The sequence below is a fragment of the Mercenaria mercenaria genome, chromosome 11 (assembly GCF_021730395.1).
Source record: "Mercenaria mercenaria strain notata chromosome 11, MADL_Memer_1, whole genome shotgun sequence".
Lineage (NCBI taxonomy): Eukaryota > Metazoa > Mollusca > Bivalvia > Venerida > Veneridae > Mercenaria > Mercenaria mercenaria.
In genome coordinates, this window is record NC_069371.1 from 41,270,049 (window position 1) to 41,291,944 (window position 21,896).

The window sequence follows — 21,896 nt, forward strand, 5'->3', positions numbered from 1 at the left end:
AACCGTTTTACTATTCAGGGTCACTGTGACCTTGACCTTTGACATACAGACCCCAAAATCAATAGGGGTCATCTGCTGGTCATGACCAACCTCCCTATCAACTTTCATGATCCTAGGCCCAAGCGTTCTTGAGTTATCATCCGGAAACGGATTGGTCTACATTCCGACCGACCGACCGACATCTGCAAAACAATATACCCCACCTTCTTCGAAGTGGGGCATAAAAAGGGGGATAACTCATTTGTGTCATATGATGTGAGCGATGATGTTGAACAACTATTTTAAGTTTGAATCAAATCCATTTAGTAATAACTGAGATAGAGTAAAAGTGCACCAAAACTTTAACCTGAAATTCTAAATGAAAGGGGGGATAATTCATGAAATAATGGTGCTAGAATTATGACCCTTGTGTCATATGATGTGAGTGATGATGTTGAACAACTATTTCAAGTTTGAATCAAATCCACTTAATAATAATTGAGATAAAGTGAAAGTGCACCAAAACTTCAATCTGAAATTCTAAGTAAAAAGGGGGATAAATCATGAAATAATGGTGCTAGAATTATGACCCTTGTGTCATATGTTGTGGATAATAATGTTGAACAACTATTTTAAGTTTGAATCGAATCCATTTAGTTATAACTGTGATGAAGTGAAAGTGCACCAAAACTTGAACCTGGAATTTTAAGTAAAAAGAGGGATAATTCATGAAATATTGGTGCCAGAGTTATGACCTTTGTGCCATATGATGTGGGTGATGATGAGGAACAACTATTTTAAGTAAATCCATCAAGTAATAACAAAGATAAAGAGAAAGTGCATCAAAACTTTAACCGAAGTGCGGACGCGGAAGGACGCTGACTCCAGGTCGAGTAGGGTAGCTCTCCATACTTTGTATAGTCATGCTAAAACACATTATATTTCTCACCATTTCTATATATCGAGGGTTGAATGCGAAAAAGTTCTGAGCTTCTTTATTTATATGCACATAGAACTCTTTCGCATTCACCCCTCGATATGCACTAGACAAAAGCTAACATTTTTACACATGTCTAAAACCCATCAATTCCAGGCAGCTTTTCATGTACATTGTGTACAAACAGATCTACAGTAACACTTACTCTACATTTATCTTTATATTCTCTTTGTACTTCTATCATGCCTTCCTCCTGTTCTTCTAACTGTTCTTTCAGCAGTTCTAATTGGAACACTTGACTTGTTTTTGTATTATCTAGTTGAGCATTTGTAACCATAGCAGCCTTGTATTTGTCTTCCAATTCTCGTAACTGGTGCTAAAAAATCAAATTCATGGATAATTTTTATTATGGGTTCAAACTGTTGACTTATAACCTCTTAATGTGAACTGAAAATTAAGCTGAAATGTGTTCTAATTAAAAGTTGTGAAAAAATGGTGGAGCGTATTTCCTCACATTAAATCATTAAAATATTATTAACTCTCTTATACTGTCCCTGGATACTTTTTATCACCTACCAGATATAGTATTCCCCATAAAGTTCTGATATTTCGTTTGTTAACACAATTTTTTTCAACCTATTTTAGTTATTTAGCAACAGGCAGTTAACCTAGCCAGTTTGCCTGGATTCTGTACCAGCAACCTGTTCTACGAATTTCAAAGTATTAAACTTGCAACTTCTCCACAAATAAAAGGTGGAATATACCATGTTTTCTATCAAATAATCATGGAGGACATAAGCCTTGCTGGAGAGTAAACTCAAAACCCCAGTCTGTAGACTTGCACTTTCCCTACTGGGGTTAGTGGGCAGGCTTAAGCACAAATGCAAGACAATCCATCTCAGACTGGTAGCCTACTGCTATTGTATTAAAGTATGTTTTTCATCCTTATAATCTGATTGCACTATTCATACCTTATTTATGCCCAAGTTCACTAAATCTATCATAAACAGTGTCAGGTAGCTGTGCTATTTCGAAAATCTTCACTGTTACAGCTTAAACAGTGAAAAAATAAATCTACAACACCAGTTGAATTGTGGTAAACTGGTAATAAGGAAATACCATCATTGGTTGAAATTTCCTTATCCAAATGTTCCTGAAACTGTGCCACATATTTCAACTGACCTTAATTTGTCGGACTTGATCCTTGGGATCTCTACTGTCCTTGGAGGAGACGTCGGATTCTGTAGAGTCATTGCTGCCTCTCCTTGAGCCAGAATAGCTGGCTATACTCTGAAATATTCACAGTTACAGAAGGCATGAAGGTTGGAACTTATCTTGTGCCACAGTAAAGTTCTGGGTAAATTAATACAGCAAGAAATTCATTTCACTTAGCATGGCAAGAACATTTATTTCGAAAAGAATAATCATTAGTTTTTACGGTAATTAGGATTTTAAGTTTTTAACAAAGATAAATATTGACATCTTTCGCTTTTATAATATCTTAAATAATTATCAAAATAATTTCAAGAATGGAGAATAATATATATTTTTCTACAGGGTGGTGAGGCACAGTCCACATGAAGGAGGGCAGAGGTTACAATAAAGGGATTTGTATCTCAATGAATAAACTGGTAAGGAAACCTACACATATATCATATGAAAGACAAGAGATCACAGAGTGATCTTGGCGCCCACCAATGTGCCATTTTTGAGTGTTCCAAATTTCAAGACTTACTGACTAGCTCAAGGTCAAATTTCATTTCCGTACACAACACAAATCTATGCATGTGGTCCAAATTTGAAGCCTGTACCTTCAAAAATGTGAAAGTAGGTCACTAGGTCAATGTCAAGGTCAAAGTTTGTTTCGGTACACAAAACTATGCATGTGGTCCTAAATTTGAAGCCTGTAGCTACAGAAATGTGAAAGTAGGTCACTAGGTCAATCTTAAGGTCAAAGTTCATTTCGGTACACAAAACTATGCAAGTGGTCCAAATTTGAAGGCTGTAGCTTGAGAAATGTAAAAGTAGGTCACTAGGTCAAATTTTACTTTGGAATACAAAACTATGCATGTGGTCCAAATTTGAAGCCTGTACCTTCAAAAATGCGAAAGTAGGTCACTAGGTTAATGTAAAGGTCAAAGTTTGTTTCGGTACACAAAACTATGCATGTGGTCCAAATTTGAAGGCTGTAGCTTGAGAAATGTAAAAGTAGGTCACTAGGTCAAAATCAAGGTCAAATTTTATTTAGGTATACAAAACTATGCATGTGGTCCAAATTTGAAGCCTGTACCTTAAAAATGTGAAAGTAGGTCACTAGGTCAATGTAAAGGTCAAAGGTCATTTCAGTACTCAAAACTATGCAAGTGGTCCAAATTTGAAGGCTGTAGCTTGAGAAATGTAAAAGTAGGTCACTAGGTCAAAATCAAGGTCAAATTTTATTTCAGAATACAAAACTATGCATGTGGTCCAAATTTGAAGCCTGTACCTTCAAAAATGTGAAAGTAGGTCACTAGGTCAATGTCAAGGTCAAAGTTTTTTTCAGTACACAAAACTATGCATGTAGTCCAAATATGAAGGCTGTAGCTTGAGAAATGTGAAAGTAGGTCACTAGGTCAAAATCAATGTCAAATTTCATTTTGAAACATGAAACTATGCATATGGTCCAAATTTGATGCCTGTACCTTCAAAAATGTGAAAGTAGGTCACTAGGTCAAAATAAAGGTCAAAGTTTTTTTCCAGTGCACAAAATTATGCATGTGGTCCAAATTTGAAGGCTGTAGCTACAGAAATGTGAAAGTAGGTCACTAGGTCAAAATCAAGGTCAACTCATGTCAAGGTTCATCTTGCCACTCAAAAATATACATGTGGTCCAAGTTTGAATGTTGTAGTGTCTGACAAGAACATTTTAACAGCTTTTCCCTATATAAGTCTATATGAACCATGTGACCCCCGGGGCGGGGCCATATTTAACCCTAGGAGGATAATTTGAACAAATTTGGTAGAGAACCACTAGATGATGCTACATTACAAGTATCAAAGCCCTAGGCTTTGTGGTTTGGACAAGAAGATTTTCAAAGTTTTTCCCTATGTAAGTCTATGTAAACCATATGACCCCCAGGGCGGGGCCATATTTGACCCTAGGGGTATAATTTGAATAATCTTAGTTGAAGACCACTAGATGATGTCACATACAAAATATCAAAGCCCTAGGCCCTGTGGTTTTGGACAAGAGGTTATTCAAAGTTTTTCCCTATATAAGTCTATATAAACCATGTGACCCCCAGGGCGGGGCCATATTTGACCCCAGAGAAATAATTTGAATCATCTTGGTAGAGGACCACTAGATGATGCTTCATACCAAATATCAAAGCCCTAGGCTCTGTGGTTTTGGACAAGAAGGTTTTCAAAGTTTTTCCCTATATAAATCTATATAAATTATAGAAATAAACAAAGGGCCATAACTCACTCATAAATTGTTGAACCAGTCTGATTTTCAGGGGGACACAACTAGGGTACCAATACATCATTCTGACAAAGTTTGGTCAAAATCCCCCCAGTAGTTTCTGAGGAGATGCGATAACGAGAAATTGTTAACGGACGGACGGACGGACGGACGGAATGACGGACGGACGGACCACGGACGCAGAGTGATTTTAATAGCCCACCATCTGATGATGGTGGGCTAAAAACAAAATACACCAAGGTCCATACGGCAAAATAAAGGAACCATCTAGATGCTTTGTAAAATATCAGTGTTTATGAAACAGATTGGTCGAATATCTATCTGTCTTGTTGCTTTGTTGTAATCCAACATAATACTATGTCCCCCAATTATCACACAATAATTCAATAATTCTTAGCCTCTTCAGTTATCAAATTGTTTTGTTGTTAGTTCTCTTGTAACAATGTTGGACTCTTTCTTTTTTGGTGGCAACAGGCAGAACCAACAACCCGCTCCAGTATTTCGCTACTCACAAGAAACTAGAGCCCCTAATGGGACCTAACACATCCATTTGCCAGTTCATCAGGAACTATTTTTAATCTTATCAAGTGGACTTTAAAATAGCATGCAAATATCAAAATATCAACCATGCACAATCAGGTCAGCAATGTACATGTACTTATATGTCACAGAGATGCACACACACACTGACATACAAAAGTAACAAGTAACTCCATTAACAAAATTTACATATGCACTTGACTCTGTAAAAACATTTGAGCCGCACCATGAGAAAACCAACATAGTGCGTTTGCGACCAGTATGGAGCCAGACCAGCTTGCGCATCAGCGCAGTCTGGTCAGGATCCATGCTGTTCACTTTCAAAGCCTACTGCAATGAGAGAAACCATTAGCCAACAGCATGGATCCTGACTAGACTGCGCGGAAGCGCAGGCTGGTCTGGATCCATGCTGGTCGCAAACCCACTACGTTGGTTTTCTCATGGCATGGCTCATTTACATGGTACAAACCAAGAATATTGACTAAACATCACTCACATAAGTCATGTGAAGTTTAAGTCTGTTAGATTTATTTTAACCACATGATCAAGATGAATCTACTTCAGACACCTAAAATGTTCCTCAATTTCACAATATCTGACCTAGTTTTTCAGCAATATAACAAAATCTTCTTTGACTCAACGTAATGGGTTTTAAAACTTCTGGCTGTGTATTTAAAGGTCCAATACTAAGGAAAGTGAACATTTTAATTTCTTTTAAAAAGCACAGAAACTATTTCATTTTATTGGAAAATGAAAGTTGGTATGTAGAAATTCGAAATAAATCGCAGTATATGTACAATTATTTAAGAAATAATAAATCTGTTCCTATATTTTATCAGTTATTAAAATATGGGCAGGAGTTTGGATGCGTAATAATTAAATCACGAGTGCGTAGCACGAGTGATTTAATTATTCGCATCCAAAGGACTGCCCATGTTTTATTAACTGATAAAATTTTTGGAACATATTTATTATTTCGATTCTAACAACGCAAATAATTCGCATTTTACAGTACTACATTTTCAGCGTAATACGTCATTCGGGTCATATGCTGTTACAATTTACCCCCTATGGTTAGAAAGAGTTGCATAGCCAATGGAACGTATAGATATTTGTTTCTTTGTATCAGAATTTTGAGAAGTATTTATAATATAGTAATCTAACAGCTCGCAAACTAATTATGAAGAGAATCATCAAATTAGGCGAGTTGACCCTGTGTTACAAGTTACGAGCTTAACTTTATATGACGTCACATCATTATGACGTCATACTTTATGTCATACATTTATGACGTCACCGCTGAATCTTTATTAAGCTAATTGAATTCGCTTGTAGAGATCGAAACGTGTTTTACTGTCCTACACATAAGTCAGTATGACATTTTATCATATTTATGTTTTTGAGATGCTGTTTTCAACCGTTTGGCCCTGAAATAATTTGTATGTAATGGAACTGAAGTAGTATATCTTATGCCACAATCATAGGGGGTGAAATGTAACAGCCAACCATATTTTATCGTAGATTCATGTATAGGCGATTTTGCTATAATAAATTATGTTTATGTACCAATTGCTGCAGATCGTGTTAGAATTTTCTATGAAGTATGAAGAAACTTAAAAAGACCTGGGGGGTCATTCTGTCGATTCATTGAAATTTCAACATAATACACATACATTTCTTTGAGTTCCAAAGACCTTCTGTAAATTTTGACCTGCCAATCTGCATTATTTAGTGTCTTGCAGAAGTCTATGCACTGGCTATGAAAAAAATTGCCAACTCACTTTCCCTTAGTAATGGACCTTTAAATGCATTCTGTTCATTTCTTTTGTATTCTAGACATAACTTTTTTCAAGCATTTAGGCTTTTTGAAACTATGGATGTTGCCAAATGTACTGTTGTAGAAAAATACATGAAAACCTTACTGTACTGACAACCCACAGTACTGACAACTTCACTATATTTTCAGTCTCACTAAACTGACACCTCACTTTACTCAATACCTCATTATACTGACCATCTCACCATACAGACTGCTGACTTAAGACAGATACTACAATAGGCTGACACAAGACTTGAAAAAGGCTTTCAGGCAAAATGGAGGTTTCAAAGGATTTGTCAAAAATCACATATATATATCTGAAGGTTTTCCACATAGAGGCCTACCTTGTAATAATGCACCTGCAAGTTGATGTAAACAATTCATAACAAAATAGATGTAATTTCAACTTTCCTAACTTGAATACAGTTAAGTGGTGTAGAGTATGAAAACTTGAAATGAAATTAATTCCAAAAACAATTTTAACTTCTTGTGCTTTAAACTGCTTCATCTTTATACTCAGCTTAAGTGTCACAATAATGACACAATTAAATGAAGACAAGAGGGCCATGAAGACCCTGTATCGCTCACCTGACCTATTGACCTAAAGGTCATCAAGATTAACATTCTGACCAAGTTTCATTAAGATATGGTCATAAATGTGGTCTCTACAGTGTTAACTAGCTTTTCCTTTTATTTAACCTGGTGACCTTGTTTTTGATCCTACATCACCCAGATTCAAACTGGACCTTGAGACTATCAAGATTAACATTCTGACCAAGTTCCATGAAGATACAGTCATAAATGTGGCCTCTACAGTTTTAACAAGCTTTTCCTTTGATTTTACCCCGTGACCTAGTTTTTGACCCCAAATGACCCAATATCTAACTCGTCCAAGATTTTATTGAAGGTAACATTCTGACAAAGTTTCATTAAGATTGGGCCAAAATTGTGACCTCTAGAGTGTTTACAAGCTTTTCCTTCGATTTGACCTGCTGACCTAGTTTTTGATCCCAGATGACCCAATAGTGAACTCGTCCAAGATTTCATGGAGGGTAACATTCTGACCAAGTTTCATTAAGATTGAGCCAAAATTGTGACCTCTTAGAGTGTTAACAAGCTTTTCCTTTGATTTGAGCTGGTGACCTAGTTTTTGATCCCAGATGCCCCAATATCAAACTGGTCCAAGATTTTATTGAAAGTAACATTCTGACCAAGTTTCATTAAAATTTGGCCAAAATTGTGACCTCTTAGAGTGTTAACAGTCAAATTGTTATTGACGGACGGACGGCCGACGACAGACACAGGGCGATCACAAAAGCTCACCTTTGAGCACTTCGTGCTCAGGTGAGCTAAAAACAGCAACTTATTAACATAATCACCACAGTGTAAAAGGCAGCTAACTTCATAGACATTTATAAAGAAAGTTAACCACTTTTTGTGCCAAGGTGACAAACATTGTACTTTCATGGTCTGAACAAGAGCTATTTCTAAAACCTGTATGCCCTCCACAATGGCCTACCCCATTTTCAGTCCACAGATTAATAAGACCTTGACCTTTGACCTACTGGCCCCTACCATAATTGGATCAATTTACTAATCACAGGCAATCAGCCTAATATGGAGTTTTTTGGCAGTATGCCAAAGCGTTAACACGACCACTGTGACATTGACCTTTGACCTATTGATCCCTAAGATATTAGAGGTCATTTCCTAACCACAGGCAATCATCCTATGAAGTGTAAAGACAGAAGGCCGAAGTGTACTTTAGCAACTGAGAGCAAACAATTCAGTTTAAAGTCCCTGTGATGTTGACCTTTGAAAACCTGACCCCTAAAATCAATAGGGATCATCTACTGACCACAGACAATCATTCTACAAATATGACAACTTGTGGCCAAAGTGTTCAGAAACCATTTTCAGTCTTAAGGTCCCTGTGACCAATCATCCAGTGAAGATTGAAGACTATAGGCCAAAGGTTTATTTAGTTACTGAGCAGAAAACATTTCCAGGCTCAAGTTCAATGTGACTACTGACCCCAAAACAATAGGGGTCATCACAGGCAATCATCCTATCAAATTTGAACATTGTGAGAACAAGCATCCTCTAGTCACCGAACAGAAACTAGACAGTCTACAGACTGACCAACCAACAAGCAGCAAAACAGTTCTTCAATGTGGGGCATAAAAATGCCTAGGGTATTACATTAACTAGCTTTAGTTATGTTATACTGATCCATTTATGGAAGGGTAATTACAGAAGCAGATAAAGACTTGTGAAAATTACCTTGGAGTCCGTTCCTTGTTGTCCTTTCTGGCGTTCTTCCTCCTGAAATGTACAATATTAATGCATATATTACCAAGAAAAAATGAGACATATATATATATATATATATATATATATATATATATATATATATATATATATATATATATATATATATATATATATATATATATATATATATATATTTTACCAAGTAAAACTAGAACTGTCACAGGAGTGACTCATACCCCCACCATACGGTCTTGTCAAAGAAGAATGGCAACCATATACTTAGTCTTTGGAGTACTTCATCCTGGGCTTCCACATGTAAGTAATACTAGTATAATACTAGTATAGTAATACTAGTAAATATATTAAATCTCTAATATTAGAGATACACTAAAAGTGAATACAAAAAAGTGTCTTACCGACCCATGTTACCACAGAAAAATGTATTTACTTTTTACATAGGACTTATAATAAAAAAGTTAGAAAAATACCTAAAATATTGAAAATCTAAAAATAGGATTTCTAAAAATAGACTAATTCCTGGAATTTAAGGTGAAGAAACTCCATACAAAAGTTAAACAAGAGCTGTCGGAGGACAGCAACGCTCGACTATTCAACAGCCTTGTCAATTGAATGAATATAAAAGTCGAAAAAGGGGCATAATTTTGTAAAAATGGGAAAAAGAGTTAAGGAACCTTCACAGTGCTTATCAGCTCATGACAGTTAACAAGTGTGAAAAGTTTCAATCCATTCCAATTAGTGGATACTGGGATATCAGCTTACATACAAAAACTTAACCAAAAACTGCTAAGTCAGAAAAAGGGGCATAATTTTGAAAAAATGCAAAGTAGAGTTATGGGACCTGCACATTGCATGTCAAATTATGACAGTGAACAAGTGTGTGAAGTTTCAATCCATTCCCATTTGTGGGTACTGAGATACCAGCTTACATACAAAACCTTAACCAAGAATTTCTAAGTCGAAAAAGGGGCATAATTTTGTAAAAAGGAAAAACAGAGTTATGGAACCTGTGCAATGTAGGTCAGTTTATCACAGTGAATAAGTGTGTGAAGTTTCAATCCATTCCCAGAAGTGGTTACTGAGATACCAGCTTACATACAAAACCTTAACCAAGAATTTCTAAGTCGAAAAAGGGGCATAATTTTGTAAAAAAGCAAAATAGAGTTATGGAACCTGTGCAGTGTAGGTCAGTTTATCACTGTGAATAAGTGTGTGAAGTTTCAATCCATTCCCACAAGTGGTTACTGAGATACCAGCTTACATACAAAACCTTAACCAAATCGGGACGCGGACGCGGACGCGGACGCCGACGCATGGGTGAGTCCAACAGCTCACTATTCTTTGAATAGTCGAGCTAAAAAAGGTTACTTCCCTTTGGCTCTAAGCCAATCAGAATGAGATATAGTGAAAATACATCAAAATTAATCTTAAATTCTAGGTAAAAGGGGACACAATTCAAGAAAAATTAGTGTCAGAGTTATGCACCTTGTGTCACATGATGTGGGTGATGAGGTGGAACATCTATTTTAAGTTTGAATCAAATCCATTCAGTAGTAACTGAGATATAGTGAAAATACATAAAAATTAACCTTAAATTCTAAGTAAAAAGGGGCATAATTCATGAAAAATTGGTATCAGAGTTATGCACCTTGTGTCACATGATGTGGGTGATGAGGTGAAACATCTATTTTAAGTTTGAATCAAATCCATTTTGTAATAACTGAGATATAGTGAAAATACATCAAAATCAACCTTAAATTTAAAGTAAAAGGGGACATAATTCATAAAAAATTTATGTCAGAGTTAAGCACCTTATGTCACATGATGTAGGTGGTGTGGTGGAACAACTATTTTAAGTTTGAATCAAATCCATTTAGTAATAACTGAGATATAGTGAAAATACAACAAAATTAACCTTAAATTCTAAGTAAAAGGGGACATAATTCATGAAAACTTGGTGTCAGAGTTATGCACCTTGTGTCACATGATGTGGGCACATGATGTGGGTGATGAGGTGGAACATCTATTTTAAGTTTGAATCAAGTCCATTCAGTAGTAACTGAGATAGAGTGAAAATACATCAAAATCTACCTTAAATTCTAAGTAAAAAGGGGCATAATTCATAAAAAAAATTGGTGTCAGAGTTATGCACCTTATGTCACATGATGTGGGTGATGAGGTGGAACATCTATTTTAAGTTTGAATCAAATCTATTTAGTAATAACTGAGATAGAGTGAAAATACAGCAAAATTAACCCTAAATTCTAAGTAAAAGGGGACATAATTCATGAAAACTTGGTGTCAAGAGTTATGCACCTTGTGTCACATGATGTGGGTGATAAGGTGGAACATGTATTTTAAGTTTGAATCAAATCCATTTGGTAATAACTGAGATAATAGATTTCGGGACGCAACGGGACGCGACAAAACTGACTCCGATATACCCCCCTAAAACACGTTTGGTGGGGGTATAACTATGACATGTATATATTACCAAGTAAAACTATGACATGTATATATAAACCAAGTGAAACAAGTTAGGTTTTCATTTTGTTGGCATACAATTTCATATTATCAGCCAAAACCGCTACCTTGTAGTCCTGATATTAATGCAGTTGTATGTCATCTTGATGTGGCAAACAACTTAAACTAGAAAATGCTTTTGTAAAAAAGCGCATGTCTCCCCAAATGCAAAGTCCTATAGGCAAGAAGTCAATAGGGGTCAGGAGCGAAAGTCAAAGAGACACTGATGGTTGGCTGCAATAGAGACTATCTACTTGGCATGTCCAGTCATCCCGCTAAATTTCAACACTCTGGGCCTAGTGGTTCTCAAGTCACTGTTCAGGCTCCTGTGACCTTGACCTTTGATCAAGTGACCTCAAAATAAATAGGGGTCATCTACTCTAAATGTCCAATCATCCTATTAAGTTTCAACATTGTAGGTCAAGTGGTTCTCAAGTTATTTCCAAAAAATTATTTTACATGAACAGGCCACTGTGACCTTGACCTTTAATTGACTGACTCCAAAATCAATAGGGGTCATCTACTCTGCATGTTCAATCATCCTATGAAGTTTCAACATTCTGGGTCAAGTGGTTCTCAAGTTATTGATCGGAACTGGTTATCAATGTTCAGGCCCCTGTGACCTTGACCTTTAATGGAGTGACCCCAAAAACAATAGGGGTCATTTACTCTGTATGAACAATCATCCTATGAAGTTTCAACATTCTGGGTTGAGAGGTTCTCAAGTTATTGATTGGAAATGGTTTTCCATGTTCAGGCCCCTGTGGCCTTGACCTTTAACAGAGTGACCCCAAAATCGTTAGGGGTCATCTACTCTGCATGACCAATCATCCTATTAAGTTTCAACATTCTGGGTCAAGTGGTTCTCAAGTTAATGACCTAAAATGGTTTTCAATGTTCAGGCCCCTGTGATCTTGACCTTTAATGGAGTGATCCCAAAATCGATAGGGGTCATCTACTTTGAATGTACAATCATCCTATGAAGTTTCAACATTCTGGTTAAAGTGGTTCTCCAGTTATTGATCGGAAATGGTTTTCCATGTTCAGGCACCTGTGACCTTGACCTTTGATGGAGTGACCCCAAAATCAATAGGGGTCATCTACTCTTCATGATCAATCATCCTATGAAGTTTCAACATTCTGGGTCAAGTGGTTCTCTAGTTATTGCTCGGAAATGGTTTTCGATGTTCAGGCCCCTGTGACCTTGACCTTTGACGGAGTGACCCCAAAATCATTAGGGGTCATCTACTCTTCATGATCAATCATCCTATGAAGTTTCAACATTCTGGGTCAAGTGGTTCTCTAGTTATTGATCGGAAATGGTTTTCAATGTTCAGGCCCCTGTGACCTTGACCTTTGACGGAGTGACCCCAAAACAATAGGGATCATCTACTCTTCATGACCAATCATCCTATGAAGTTTCAACATTCTGGGTCAAGTGGTTCTCTAGTTATTGATCGGAAATGGTTTTCAATGTTCAGGCCCGTGACCTTGACCTTTGATGGAGTGACCCCAAAATCAATAGTGGTCATCTACTCTTCATGACCAATCATCCTATGAAGTTTCAACATTCTGGGTCAAGTGGTTCTCTAGTTATTGATCAGAAATGGTTTTCAATGTTCAGGCCCCTGTGACCTTGACCTTTGACAGAGTGACCCCAAAAACAATAGGGGTCGTCTACTCCAGCAGCCCTACAACTCTATGAAGTTTGAAGGTTCTAGGTCAAATGGTTCTCCAGTTATTGCTCGGAAATGAAGTGTGACGTACGGACGGATGGACGGACAGACGGACGGACGGGGCAAAAACAATGTCTCCTGGGGGGAGACATAATGAAAGTCCTTCCAGCTGTTAAGAAAGAATGGAGCAGACATAATAAGCTATATATGTGGGACCTTGACCCTGGACATGCGTCATGCTCTCTCTGCATGCTGAATTGATCTCAGAGGAAAACAAATTGGCTCTGGTTTATGAAAATTCTTCCAGTTGCTCCAAGGTACGGAGCAGAAAAACCGTGGAGCAGACACAAAATAACACTACTTAAGCTTTGACCTTTAGGAGTAACCTTGAACTTGGACCTAGTGACTTAACCCTTAGCCTGCTGGCGGCGATTGGTTTTGCCTTTGCGACCAGTGCAGACCAAGATCAGCCTGCACAGATCAGCCTGCACATCTGTGCAGTCTGATCATGGTCTGCACTGTTCGCTATTCAGTCAGTAAATTTTTAGTAAACACCCCTTCAAATGATAAATGGTACTGCCCATATTGGAAGATGGACCAGTCCATTATAGAAATTTAGCATGGTAAGGGTTAAGATTAATGTGTATCTCACTGTATTAGGATAGCAAAACATTATGAAATGTAATATGAACAACAGTGGAACTTCTGTGATTGTTACACAAGATTTACACCATTATTCAAGTAAGTTACCTAAAATGGATGTATTTCATTCAGATTAAAGTAATAGCTAGAAGAATGTTCCTTGTGCTTGTTTTTAATTTCTGCAAGTGCCCACTGAAACTGAAAAACATCCGCCTGATTGTACTTTTAAGGGTTCAAGGGGCATTTTGTGCTTTATCAAAAAATCCTTCCAAACCACAAACTTTTTAACATGGTAACCCTGCTAACATTTATAATAAAATAAGCTCCGCCTATGATATATCTTCCTACTGTTACCTCTTTTTGTTGTCTCTCTATTTCACGGAGTCGTATTTCTCGTGCTTCAGTCCTAGCCTGCCGTCTTGCTTGAATTCTTTCTTCAGCCTGAAAAAGAAAAGAACGAATGTTATTTACCAGAAATTAAATTCAGTAAACAAAACTAACAAATCAGGGTATTTCAAACACAACATAAAAAAGTGTTTTCATCATCTTATCTTCACACTGATGTAAAAAGAAGCACAATTTTAGATCATTATGCAACATTAAATTTGTTACAATAGTATTCTGCCTTTCACTGATGTGGTCTATCATTAAAGCTATTTTGATACAGAGCTCTACATCTTAATTTCAATAGGGAATTTAAATAAAGTTCAGAAATGATATAAAGCAGGAAAATTTATTAACATACTGCATACCCATGGGCGAAAACTGTCTCCAAACCTGGGTCTATTTTGAACAAAATTGTTTTTACTGATCAATATATTACTTCATATCAAATTTACACAAAGAGAACACTATCTCCTGAAGGCCTTATAAATAAGAAACTCTAGCCTGCTATCATAGCTTATGTACAAGACTGTCTTTCAACTTTTTTTCGAGAAGAAAATGTTATTGTGAACCTTACATTTTATATTAGTTCTAAAGTCACATTATATTTACTGTATTAGTAAAAGTTGCCCTAAATTAATATATTTCCCTGCAAAAAAAGAGTTGACAGTGTAACATGTATAATCACAGATACCCAAATAAATTTATTCATGTTATAAGAAAATAGCCACAAAAACAAACCATTCTTATCTATGTCATTTATTTGTTTGTTTGCTTTGGGTTTTGCCATTCATTTTTCAACAGTATTTCAGTTAAGTAAAAGTGGGCAGTTAACCTATCCAGTTTTCTTTTATTTTGCATCTACATTAACATGTCCACAAGTTACTGCCATCTTCCCCACATTAATCTGTAGTGGTTAACCTTCTTCAAGATCAGTACAACTAAATTACATAAAAATTCTTTTGTTGAATTAACCTTTAGCCTGCTGGTGAGAAGTGATTCTGCCTATGTGACCAGTGCAGACCAAGATCAGCCTGCACATTCGTGTAGGTGAACACCCCATAATAAGAAATGGTACTGCCAAAACTGAATGATGGATCAGTCCATTTTTGAAATTTGGCAGGGTAAAGTTTAATGATAACTGACAAAACAGACTTGTAAGCTAATTCATCTGTACATAAATCTGTATCAAAATCAGTGCATCTTGTACGCTTAATCTAGTATGACTTTACGAGCTTTCCTTCAACCCTGGATACTATATATACAACTGAGGAGAATAAATATATCTGGAACTGCTTGAGAAACAAGAGTATGTCAAAATATTACCAGGAGTAGACAGGTATCTGTTATTATGAATGAAAACTCCAGCTGTGAGAGATCTAAGACTAGACCATCAAGGCCATGACCTTGACTTATGCTATCAGTACATATAATGTTCTGACCACAAGTCTGCCTTTGACCACTGTGACCAGCCAGTGATTAGGACACCAGGTTATCACTGGCCGCAAATACTTACTTGTTAATTAAAGGATCAACAATGTTAGTGAAGAAATAATGATATTGCAGCCACAGTTTTTTTCAAGGCCAATTTGGGAGATGGGACAGGGTGGAGAATTAGGCCCCATTTCCCTCCTGGAAAAGTAGAATATTACAATATTCCTCCAATTTGATAAAAAAAAAAATCCTTTCACGTTGTGAAGCAAAAAATTGAAATTTTTAAATCAAGTGGTGGTCAGAATTAGTTTCAATCAAGAATTTCAACAGTCACTGGGTACAATGGATGTGAAATCTGCTACAGAAAACTCAAATCATATTTCAATTTTATAAAAAAAAATCTTTACAAATTATTATAGGATAATATTTGTTGTAGAGTTCAATTGAAACATTTTAGTACACACATTTTATAAGAAATAGTATTACTCATCTAATGCAAATGTCACCCATCAAAAGAAATTGTAATGAATATATCTCACTTTGATTTTTTTTGTCATTGAATGCATTACTTTGATGTCTAGAGACAATGGTAATACAAATAAATTGCACAAAACAACAACAAAAGGTTAAAACAACATTATTTGAGCCGTGCCATGAGAAAACCAACATAGTGGCTTTGCGACCAGCATGGATCCAGACCAGCCTGCGCATCCGCGCAGTCTGGTCAGGATCCATGCTGTTCGCTAACAGTTTTTTCAATTCCAATAGGCTTTAAAAGCGAACAGCATGGAGCCTGACCAGACTGCACGGATGCGCAGGCTGGTCTGGATCCATGCTGGTCGCAAACCCACTATGTTGGTTTTCTCGTGGCACGGCTCATTTTATCAAGCATATGAATGAATAATACTTTCATATGTTGGCATGTTGCTAGTCAAGGTTAAATCTGCACCCATTAATAATGGTTTCTTTGCAGTCTCCCGCCTACACTATTAACAACAAGTTTAATTTCTTCATCTGTATGCAACAGATGCAAAAAAAGGCAGATAAAAGTACAATAATGGCAAAAATCATGAAGTTTCTGAAATGAATGGCCATTAAACACCAGGCTACCCACTGAGAAAATAAATATAATGTCAAAATAAAATTCAGTACTATGAAGTTATTTGAATAAAATAAATGGTGTAGGTGATTTCTGACTCCATACAGATTACTCAAAAACAGGATGAAAAGTGGATGTGTTACATAAATTTCCAGGGTATATAATAAAAGTAATTACATATGTACTGGTTTTTCCAGGAAACAGACTTGACACTTTGACTAATTAAATTTCCAGAAAACAGACTTGACACTTTGACTAATTAAATTTCCAGGAAACAGACTTGACACTTTGACTAATTAAAGTCCATTTCACATATTATATAATTATATTATATACGCTGATGCAAAACAAAGTCTGACGCAGCTTTTTCTCTTTTAGAATTAGCTACAAGGGGCTTTCACAATATGCCAAATTTTGATCTGAATCCCTGGGCAAAACGGTGTAAATCGACCAACCTGTGGAAAAATATTACCTTTTTCACATAGAATTTCAGTTTAGGCATGTTTTCACTTCAATTTTGTTTTACTTTTCGTTTCAGTAACAACAGCAAATTCTAGAATTGTCCCAGTATTAGCAAATTCTGCCTCAAAAGTGAACTTACAAAACGCGTTGCACTCTCATACTTGGGTGGCCCATTTTAAATGCTGTCCCTACTCACTGGGAAGGATCCAATATTCAATGCAATTTTACTATAATCAACAGATTCAGATTATCAGAATAATTTTAAATTAACCTATAAACTATATAACTATAATTCATCTAGAATCTGATTCCAGTACAAACATGTTTTTCAAAATACAATTACAACTGAATCATCTAACAATAATACCACATATGAGCCGTGACATGAGGAAACCAACATAGTGGGTTTGCGACCAGCATGGATCCAGACCAGCTTGCGCTATCCACGCAGTCTGGTCAGGATCCATTCTGTTCACTTTCAAAGCCTATTGGAATTAGAGAAACTGTTAGCGAACAGCATGGATCCTGACCAGAATGCGCGGATGCGCAGGCTGGTCTGGATCCATGCTGGTCGCAAACCCACTATGTTGGTTTTCTCATGGCACAGCTCAATTATATACATGTATTATGTTTATCTAACTCAACAACACTGTTTACAAGGTGTTTTAATGTTAACCAGAGTAATTGACTAATAAATTAATGAAAAGTTTACATAACAGAAATTTGGTATATATAAAACAGTTAAATACACCTTTATCAAACAACAAACAGGCAATAAATCACACAGTATGATGTCACTCGACTTAATTGAAAAGGACGACAAAACTCCACAGTGTACAATTTTCCTAACATATCAAAATACCAACTAAACATTAATTAAAAATTTGTCTATATATGGCATTGCTTTTTATGGCAATATTTGGACTGTAGTTCTGCTCAAATCCCAATGGCAAATAGTATGTTTTTTCACAGTTAAACAAAAAAATTCTGTAAAGACTGTACCTATCAAACATAAACCTTTGAAACACAAGGCAATATTGTAACTTGATACAATACTGACCAATTTTTAATATCACTTTTTAGCTAACTTCCAATTTGGATGTTTTACCACAAACTTTTCCCAACTTTAAACACACTGAGCCCCATCCCCAGATCTGTGGAAAGGACACTTTGAGGTTATACATGATTACGTTTTCAGAACTCCAAACGCTGAAACTGACCAATAACCAAATTGTATTCTGAGAAGGTGTTCAAACTTAATTCTTATGTAAATTTACATTATGACCTGAGCCTATATTTTCATGGACATTCTTCATTTCCCAAACACATTGTCCAGTTGTGATTTTAATCATTTCTATATAAGCAGTGATTTCTTCATTTTACACAGACAGTAACAGCTTGGGAACTTGACTGCAGAATGCTGCACAATATTAGAATGGAAAAACAAAATGTTTTGTCTCCAAATCCAGTAAGAGCATACCTATACTTATACTCTTGCAAATAATCACCAATGATTTTATTAATTATGTTACAGCTTGGTAAATATAGGAAACATGTGGCCGATCTATGAGAAGGTAATTAACACAATCATGGATAGTATTATTCTTACTGATGATTGTACATTCACTATGATATTGTATTTTCTAACTAGCCCAATACTGAGCTCCAATTCTGGGTTTTTGTAGAGTTTTCAGCTATTCAAACTCACTTTAACTGACTGCAAAAGCATCTAATCTCGAGGGTATGGAATTTTTTGGTTGAGGCCAAAATGACCATTTTGTAGGTATATAAATAATAATGTTCTTATAATGACTTCGATGTTGGAACACATACGATATGGTAAATTCTGTATATTGGTGCAACCACGAAATCCGTGGAAATTAGTCCCCTGCTGAATTGCAGTTAATACTGATGGAGAAAGACCCCAGGCCTGGGCAGGCATCTACTTTACAGTGATCCTCAGACAACAAACTTTCTGCAAGCCAATCACATTACTTCCAGGCTGGGTTTTATCAACTGGTTCATGTATTGTAAACGCAGCAACCATACCTAATCAGCCCTTAATCTTAACTCTCGACTTGAAGGACCCAAACAATCAGAATTCAGTAAGCTATACTTGTTAAAAGTTGTTTCAAGTAAAAAATATATCTGAAACTCGATATCTCAATTTGCTTATCTCAAATTCCTCAAACTTGCTTATCTCCAACTCCTCAAACTTGCTTACCTCAAATTCCTCAAACTTGCATATCTCAAATTCCTCAAACTTGCATATCCCAAATTCCTCAAACTTGCTTAACTCAAATTCCTCAAACTTGCTTATCTCAAATTCCTCAAACTTGCTTATCTCAAATTCCTCAAACCTGCTTATCTCGAATTCTCCAAACTTGCTTATCTCAAATTCAGGCTATCTCAAAGACATTTCAAGTCCCATCCCAAAAACAGGCAGTACACAAAATATCATTCTTAGTAGAATTTTGGTAATCTCACAGTAAAACGCTTGATCCCTTGGAATTCGAGACACCAAGTTTCAAATGAACCCGACACTAATACAGGTAACAGAAAATTTCATTTCTGATTAGCGAAACTTTCTTTCCTTTTTATTTCCCTTGAATCCGGTCAGTAATTTTACATGAAATGACAAAGCAACCACAAAATCAGGAACTACCTAGTCAATGTAGCTTATTGTGGAAAATTTGGCAAACGGGAAATATTGTTAATTCCATGTATGGACGGTATGTACAGTATGTGAAAAATCCTCTATTAACAGTGAGATTTTCGACAAGGAATGTTAGTCCAGGAAAATATGGAAACTTAAGAAATACTGCAAACCATCAACCTGACTCTTTAGCTCGCAGGAAAATATTATATATTAGCAAGATAGGGAAAATAATTCAACTGAGCTACGAAATGAAATCTTCACAACTGACAATTTTCCGGTTTGACCGTTTTCCTTTCATCATCAGTAGCATTAAAAAGTTCCCATCATTTATAACAAATCTGGCCAATACTTCCTATTTATAACATGATCAATCTTTCTCTAAATCATTCACAGTATGTACATGTATCATTGTTTTGCTTTCTGAGATCTTTTACCCCTCCACCCAGCCTGCAAGATTAATTTATATCAATTACAACACTACCAGTCAGTTTACTGTTTCCAAAATGTTTTCTATATGAAGAGCAACTTAGCAAGATTGGATATAAATATATTTATCCCAGCCTGATCCAGACACATGCTGTGAAAATCTCCCAATAATCTAATAATTACATATACCTTTTATTACTTCCCTCCATCAGATAACAGGTTCTTCTCCAACATTATGTTTATGACCCTATACTTAAGACATCAAAGCAATAAAATTGATGTAATTTCAAATTTTGTGAATTTGTCAACAATAAACAGACTGGACAATCATATAATCACTGTATATATTTGACATCAACAACATTGTTTGTGACCTGTTAAGCCATCCTCTTCACCCTTGCAGTAATATTTAGGTTTCAGAGAGTTAATACATGGGTATAGCCTATAGGTGGGGTGGAGGACATACCCACACTGCTGGAATATATACAGGTTGGGACAAAAAAAAATACTGCAGTGAGGTAGGGGTGCCTGGGGTGGGGATTTACATTCTGGCAGTGAGGCAGATGTTGGGATGTTCACAATATCATACTGCAGTGTTTTTCAATATTCCAACCAGTGCTGCCTTATCCAACTTCATACAGCAATAACTACATGCAAATTGTACAAATCAGCTGTGGTTTATAATTAGACCCAAAGTAAATTACAACATCATTTAACAGATTACACTATGAATCAGAAAACAATAGCTGATGTTTGGCCAAATTAGCAAAAAAAAAAAAATTTAACGGGTAATTCATGCTTTCACATTTTCTCTGCATCCCTACTCTGTGATTCAATGCAATCATGTGCATTTTTGCCATGCATAAGAAAACAATAACTGTCATTTGCCCAAACTGCCAAAAAAAAATTCAACCAGTATTTTTACTTTCACACATTATGTCTGCAACCTTGCTTTGTGTTTCAAAAAAAAGCAACCCTGCACATTTTCAATACATATTATCGGGTGTGTGGGGTGTTGGGGTGAGTCCATGGCCATGATTGTGTTAATGTCAAGGACTTTAATCACTGGCCGATTACCATTGCCAGTTCGAAACCTGCCTTGGGGAGTAGAATGTTTCACATGAGGGGCACCAGGGTCTCTGTCCACTACGAAAAGCTGGAAAAGTCACCATATGTCCAGGATTGTGTCAGTGTGTCTCTCAATCTCTACAAACTAACTAACTTGCTAGTAACTGTGCACAAAAATATGATCAGAGAAGAAAATTTACATACCATACTTTTGCCTATCAGCATTTAAACATCACTTTCACAAAAAGAACCTATAAATTTGTGTCTTTTCTGACATCTTTTCCTTCATTTGTATATGAGAAAAGCCATAGCACATACATGGATTTGTAAAACCAAAAAAATCAAGCCATTAATACATATTTCCTTTCAATAATGGCATTGATACTTAAAACAATGACATTATTCTTCATTTTTTGTTTTTCCCTTAATTTCTGAATATGTATTAAACAGATATATATCTTCATTTGTCAAAATGCTACAATTCATCAGTTTT

General features: G+C 36.1%; 1 protein-coding gene across 1 annotated transcript in view; it reads right to left on the minus strand.

Moving 5' to 3' along the window:
* The window catches only part of LOC123531601 (putative leucine-rich repeat-containing protein DDB_G0290503), a 53,101-nt gene that overhangs the window by 25,285 nt on the left and 5,920 nt on the right, over positions 1-21,896 (minus strand). Inside the window, exons 2-5 of the mRNA XM_053518058.1 lie at positions 14,226-14,312; positions 9,022-9,063; positions 2,114-2,206; positions 1,122-1,286 (exon numbers count right to left, since the gene is read on the minus strand). Of these exons, the coding sequence (XP_053374033.1) occupies positions 1,122-1,286; positions 2,114-2,206; positions 9,022-9,063; positions 14,226-14,312 (387 nt within the window). The remainder of the gene's footprint in view (positions 1-1,121; positions 1,287-2,113; positions 2,207-9,021; positions 9,064-14,225; positions 14,313-21,896) is intronic.